We start from the raw sequence: 7,669 nt of genomic DNA, 5'->3' as shown, positions 1-7,669 counted from the left end.
AAACGCTCAAAGAAGTAATATATAACAATTATCGTGTTTTTCGAGCGTATGTTGAGATTTTAGCTATTGGGGTTTAGATATTAGGATTTAGATATTAGGGATTATAGGGTTTAGATATTAGGGTTTAGAAATTTAGGGTTTAGGGTTTAGATTTTGAATTTAGATCGAGTTTTTAACACGAACGGTTTAGAGTTTAGGGTTTAGGGTTTGGTGTTTTGGGTTTATGGAATAAACCCAAAACACCAAACCCTAAACCCTAAAAGTTTTGGGTTTATGGAATAAACCCAAAACACCAAACCCTAAACTCTAAATCGAGCTAAATTTTACTTCACAAAACATGAAAAAGAAAACGTTCATATTCTTCACGAACAATATTATCTTGAATATTATTTTTGTCGATCGTTTTCCCGCCCAAATAATAACATTCATCACGAAGTGTCTCTTCTAAATGTTCATATTTTCGTGTGATCTTGATGCCGGAAAAAAAAATTCCAAAAAAACGAAATTTTTTTTTTGCTTCCCCCGATTGGTTACTTCCCCATTGATCCTACCCATATACATATATATACATATATATATATATATATATATATATATATATATATATATATATATATATATATATATATATATATATATATATATATATATATATATATATATATATATATATATATATATATATATATATGTGTGTGTGTGTGTGTGTGTGTGTGTGTGTGTGTCTAAAAACTATTAGAATTATATAATTTGTTTCATTATGATTAATTTTTGATCGTGATAATTTTTTCTAAAATGCTTTCGCAATTCGCAAAAGAAAGATGCATCTTGCAAATGACTTTTGCGACAAATTCAGCCCATTTAAAAAAAGCACATCGTCAATTTTTAATAGACTTTGCGGCGTTCAAAGCTATATTGGTGTATTTGGGCCACCGGTCAAACAATCAGCGTCTATGTAAGCCTCGTAAGGAGTAAATCCTTTTTTTTTTATTTTTAAATTATTAATTACTATTATTATTATTATTATTTATTAAATAATTATATTATTAATTATTAATTATTATTAATTAATATTAATATTAATAATCCTATATACTAAAAGGAGAGCAAAATTTGGTCGTTTTGGCCTCCTCCAATTTTTCAAACGACAACAACAAATACAACACCAAATTTTCACTTTCACCCCCTCTTTCTAGGTGTAATATGTAATAATACGCGACCTTAAGAGGCTTAAAGTATAACTCTATTATTTAATTAAAAACAAATTAACGAAACCCCACCAAAAACTTACACGGATTTTATCTTTTTATTCCTCTCGAGTTACTTTCCACCGCCATCACCATTAAACTCGAAATAATTTTACGAATAAAACGCAAATAACTACGCTCAAAACGGACGCTTATAAAAAAATGCTAAATGCGCTGACATCTTAGACGGAGCTTATCTTTGTATTCGCCACGAGTTATTTCTCACCTCTATCACCATTAAACTCGAAATAATTTTATAAACACAACGCAACCTAACTATACGCGAAATGGACGTTTTTAAAAAACGCCAACCATTTTGGGCTATCTTTCATGCATATATACACATAATAAACAACTCAAACTTTTCTCTACGCAATTTTCCCCCTCTGTTCACGCTCAACATTACTTTTATAAAACGTTAGAAGCGTGCATGCCATTAGGTATACTAGGCACTAACCTCGTATATCCAAACACACCCGCAGCAATGCGCGGGCCGAATTTTTTCTCGTTAATTTTAATTGAAGCCTTGTAAATTTGTTTGTGATATAAAACTAGGAGTCTGAATTTTTGCCCTCCTAATCAGAAATTTTTTGTATGCTCGTATTTTCGCCCTCCTAATGATAAACATCAAGTTCCGCCACTGTGTGGTGGTGTACAAAGCTCTCATATATTGCTATGTTAGTAATCAAATCAATTCATTTTTGTTTCTGTTAGAGTGTAGCAGAAAAAGGTTACCAAGTCAAATAACCATTTTTAGGTTATTTGACCTATTGGGATCAGAGTATAAATTCATCATTTTCCTTTTCGGATAAAAGCAACAAGGGCCTACTAGATGCCAAGATTAACGGGTCTAACAGCAGCATTAACAGCAGCATTCTCAACCTTTTTCCTTTATTGTAATGAGGGTTCCAAAAGTGTATTGGAACCATCCCAAACATAGAATTAGCTGTTAGGATACTTGTGTATAAAAACATTTACCTTGTACACACTTGAATACAATTCAGATTATCAAAATCAATATTGAAATCGATCATATTCATTCATACAATTACTTTATCAATTAATAACATGGTATCAGAGCTAACGGTATCGATCGTTCGATCAAGATAATCGTTTTATGGCTCAATCATCTACCACGAGTATAGCTACCATGTCTAAGATTGACGGTAGCCCAGAATTAATCCAAGCTGCCATGTCAATCTTAGACGGCAGCTCAGCTCATAATGAAAGGAGTTACCTTGAAGTTCTCTGCAAGCCTTTAATCATTGCCGAAACAGAAACAATCAAAATTAACCACCAGAAACCACCACAGCCGTTAAACTGCGTGTACTGTGGTATGTTACATCATACAGTGATACAATGCTTCAAGCTCATTGGTTATCCCAAATGGTGGAACAAGGAGAAACAAAGCAGGGTTGTGATGACAATGGAGACCACCGGCGGCCACCATGGGGTTACCGACAACGGCTTATCCAAAACATCTCAGAATCTGACAAGAGGTATCTCAAACTTTAATTTACCTCAAAAATCGACCAAATGGGTGAAGATTACATCTTCAAACCCTAATAAAGTTCTCAAATCAAACAAAGTAATTGGGGTAAACCCTAATCACTTTGAATTAATTGATGATAATCGGTTCAAAGGCTTACAAGATCTGATAAAAGAAGAAGAAAAATTAGAACCCATACCTCAATCCAGGCCTCAATCGACCAGATTGAAAGGGGACAACCCCAATCGATCAAGAACACAGAAGGGGATAAGAAAACCCTGTGTTCGATCTACAACTGATGAAAATAACACCCATCCCTTTTCACGATCTAAATCTGATGAGGATATCACAATTATATCTTCAATTGATAAAGAAAAAGTGAGATTTTTGGATAACAAAACTCTCTCTGATAAAGAGAAAGGTATATGTTGGGATAATAAAACCGTGACCAGGAAAGATAATCAAAAGATTGGAGAAAATGAACACGGAGATTCTATATCTCTTGGGAAACGACATATACATGTACCAAGGGACACATGTGATGAAGTTGGTACAGATGTACAACTCATAACCAATCTAAAGGACCAGTCAAAAGGTTACACAACATGTGGGCCAATTTTTAAAGAAAAAGATATAATTGGGCCAAATCATGATAAACACACTAATGGACTGGATATTAATGGGTCTATTAAAAATACTTTTTCTGGCCCAAAACAAAATCAGGCCCAAAAGTCTTACGATTTTAAAAAGGTCCAAAACTCCGTTAATCTTGAAAATAAAAATTTAAGTAAACCTTGTTTTACCGGAAAAGCCAATACTGTTTCAAATAACATTAAGAGTAACGAATAGATTTTTGATTGTGGTGCTACCCACACCATGAGTTTTGAAAAATCTGATTTTTATGCTCAATCAAAACCTCGGGTTAGTAAAATTCAAACGGCCAATGGTAGTGTTGTACAAGTTGAAGGGGGTGGAAAAATTGAAATTACTCCGACTATGAACTTATCTAATTGTTTATATATTCCAACCTTGTCTCATAAACTGTTATCTGTTAGTCACGTTACAAAGGAACTAAATTGTTCTGTCTTATTACACCCTACCTTTTGTATCCTTCAAGATATTAGGACTGGGATGATTATTGGGCGTGGTACCGAACGGGGTGGGTTGTACTATGTGAACGAAGTAACCCAACAAGGTACCGTGATGCTTGCTCACAGAACACCTACGAGGGAAGCTTGGTTATGGCATAGGAGGTTAGGTCACCCATCTGCCGGATACATACACTCTTTATTCCCAAGTCTTTTTCCATCCAATGTTACGTTAAATTGTGAAACTTGTATTTTGGCTAAAAGTCACCGAAATACGTTTAAACCTAGTAACACGAGGAAAGAAATTCCTTTTGCTTTAATCCACTCTGATGTGTGGGGTCCTGCACCGGTTGTTGGGGGGAAAATTTTTCGATATTTTGTCTTATTTATTGACGATCATACCCGAATGACTTGGATTTATTTTCTAACCCACAAATCAGAAGTTTTTGAGAAATTTTCTCACTTTTATAAAATGGTTCAAACCCAATTTAATAAAAACATACAAATGATAAGATCCGATAATGGGGGTGAGTTTGTAAACTCATCAATGAAATCTTTTTGCGAAAATAATGCGATTATTCATCAAACCTCGTGTGCTCACACCCCTGAGCAAAATGGCGTAGCCGAACGCAAGAATCGACTACTTTTAGAAATGACAAGAGCTTTATTAATTGAATCCAAGGCTCCGAAAAGTTTTTGGCCCGAAGCCCTTGCTTCCGCTACCTATCTTATCAACCGGTTACCTACTAAGGTTTTGGGCACAAAAACCCCTAAAGATACGCTTTCCCAATTCCATACCCTTTCAACTTCATTTAGCATTGAACCTCGGATATTTGGGTGCTCGGTCTTCGTCCATATTCCAAAACATGAGCGTAACAAACTAGATCCATGTGCGGAAAAATGTGTCATGGTTGGCTATGGAATAAACCAAAAAGGATATCGGTGTTACAGTCCCAAAAGGCGTCACGTTTTTACTACAATGAACTGTGATTTTGTTGAAACTGAATATTTTTACCAAAATTCCCAACTCACGAGTGAGGGGGAGAATGAAAGTAATGACACTCTCAGTTGGATGACATGGATTCCACATCAAATACCTCAAACACAAAACCATGAACCACCTCAAACACAAGAACCCGAGCCAACACAAAACCCCGAACCTATACAAACTCCAACACAAAACCCCGAACCTATACAAACTCCAACACTGAACCCCGAGCCAACACGAGACCATGAACCCACAGAAACTATCCCACCAAACCATGAAACTATTGAAATCTCCTTGAACAATGAACATCAAACCCATGAGGCACAAAATGACACATGTTCCGATGAAACCACACAACAATATGTCCTACCTCAAAGAGTCAATAGAGGTGTTCCACCTAAACGATACTCACCAGAAAAAGAAGCGCAAAGATCCAGATATCCTATAGCTAATATAGCACAGGGAAATCTGTCAAAAGAAGCTCATAAATTTAACTCCGCGATCTACTCCAAAAATATTCCAACCTCCGTTGAACAAGCTCTAAAATCAATAAACTGGAAAAACGCAATGGAGGTTGAAATGAAAGCCTTGAATGATAATAACACGTGGGAAAAATGTGTCATGCCTCAAGGAAAGAAACCAGTGGGATGTCGATGGGTGTTTACAATAAAATATAAACCAGATGAGACTATAGAAAGATACAAAGCTCGACTGGTTGCAAAAGGGTACACTCAGACATACGGTATTGATTACTCTGAAACCTTCTCGCCAGTTGCAAAGATTGATACCATTAGAGTTCTCTTATCTATCGCTTCAAATGAAGATTGGCCACTTCACCAATTTGATGTGAAGAATGCTTTTCTACATGGCGAATTAAAGGAAGAAGTCTATATGGAAGCACCACCGGGATTCACTGACAACTTCAAAAACAGGGAAGTGTGTCGACTTAAAAAGGCTTTATATGGGTTAAAACAATCCCCATGGGCTTGGTTTGGGAGATTTACATTATTTATGAAAAAATACGATTTCAAACAAAGTAACTCGGATCATACTCTCTTCTTTAAACGAAAAGGAAAGTTAATTACATTTTTAATAATTTATGTTGATGATATGATAATAACAGGAAATGATAAAGAAGAAATTTCTAACTTAAAAATGAACTTATTTAAAGAATTTGAAATGAAAGACTTAGGCAGACTTAAGTATTTTTTGGGGATTGAGGTATTACGATCCCAACAGGGAATATTTATCTGTCAAAAGAAGTATGTTCTTGATTTTCTTGCAGAAACAGGTATGATTGATTGCAAACCAGCTGATACTCCAATGATTCCAAACCAAAAGTTATATATGAAAGACGAAGTTGATCTTGCTGACAAAGGGCAATACCAAAGGATGGTGGGAAAACTCATCTATCTTGCTCACACTCGACCAGATATAGCACATGCAGTTGGAGTTGTGAGCCAGTTTATGCATCAACCACAGGTTCACCATATGGATGCTGTAATGAGGATCATCAGATACTTAAAGAAAACAGCAAGTGATGGAGTTGTATTTAAAAAGAATGGGCACCTTGAAGCACAAGTTTATACGGATGCAAGTTGGGCTGGAGAGAAAGGAGATAGACGATCAACTTCAGGGTTCTTCACAATAGTTGGAGGAAACTTAGTTGCATGGAAAAGTAAGAAACAGAAGGTCGTTTCCTTATCAAGTGCTGAATCAGAATTTAGAGGAATCGCAAAGGGAGTGGTGGAAGCTTTATGGATTCGAAAACTCTTGACAGAAATAGGATTCCCTCCAAAAGAAGCTATTCAGATCCTCTGCGATAATGAAGCAGCAATCGCCATCTCAGAAAATCCAGTTCAACATGATCGAACAAAACATGTTGAAGTGGATAGACACTTTATCAGAGAAAAGTTGGATGCAGAAATAATTTCTTTACGATCAATCAGATCAGAAGATCAGCTCGCCGACATCCTCACGAAATCTGTCAACGGAAGACTTTTCAGTGAAGTTCTTGGCAAGTTGAATATCGGAAACCCCACTATTCAACTTGAGGGGGATTGTTAGAGTGTAGCAGAAAAAGGTTACCAAGTCAAATAACCATTTTTAGGTTATTTGACCTATTGGGATCAGAGTATAAATTCATCATTTCCCTTTTCGGATAAAAGCAACAAGGGCCTACTAGATGCCAAGATTAACGGGTCTAACAGCAGCATTCTCAACCTTTTTCCTTTATTGTAATGGGGGTTCCAAAAGTGTATTGGAACCATCCCAAACATAGAATTAGCTGTTAGGATACTTGTGTATAAAAACATTTACCTTGTACACACTTGAATACAATTCAGATTATCAAAATCAATATTGAAATCGATCATATTCATTCATACAATTACTTTATCAATTAATAACAGTTTCATTTTAGTGATAATAGAAATAGTGAAAGAAAAAAGATTAATACGAAGTAGCTAATACCTCTGGTTTGTATAAAGACAAGATTACATACAAAAAGAAAAATGCTAGGTGTTAGGACTAAAGATGCATTTGGTTAGTATGATAAAATCTAGTTTAAATCTAAAGTAAAAAAATAAAATTAAAAGGTTATGTTGACTTCTAGGAAATGTAATAAGTTCCATAACGTAAGACTAACGTAGAATTCTTCATTTTCTTATCAAATACCTATATTAACTTTTAATTTCTATATCTATACTATATATAATAACAAACATAAGAATTGATCATCATATATTCTAACTATTAATCTTAACTGTTAATTGATAAATTTCCCCTTAATCAAGACCATTAAAATCTCCAACACAACATTATGACCTCATAATCTAAATACTTATCACTAATTGGA

General features: G+C 35.0%; 1 protein-coding gene across 1 annotated transcript; it reads left to right on the top strand.

Moving 5' to 3' along the window:
- Positions 1–4,896: 4,896 nt before the first annotated feature.
- LOC139902530 (uncharacterized) lies at positions 4,897–6,879 on the top strand. Its single transcript, XM_071885142.1, has 2 exons — positions 4,897–5,607; positions 6,295–6,879. Exons 1-2 carry the CDS (start codon positions 4,897–4,899, stop codon positions 6,877–6,879), a joined length of 1,296 nt encoding a protein of 431 aa, XP_071741243.1.
- The last annotated feature ends 790 nt before the right edge of the window (positions 6,880–7,669 follow it).

This window comes from Rutidosis leptorrhynchoides, chromosome 3 (assembly GCF_046630445.1).
Source record: "Rutidosis leptorrhynchoides isolate AG116_Rl617_1_P2 chromosome 3, CSIRO_AGI_Rlap_v1, whole genome shotgun sequence".
NCBI classification, from domain to species: Eukaryota; Viridiplantae; Streptophyta; class Magnoliopsida; order Asterales; family Asteraceae; genus Rutidosis; species Rutidosis leptorrhynchoides.
This window is presented reverse-complemented; position numbering and strand designations above follow the sequence as displayed.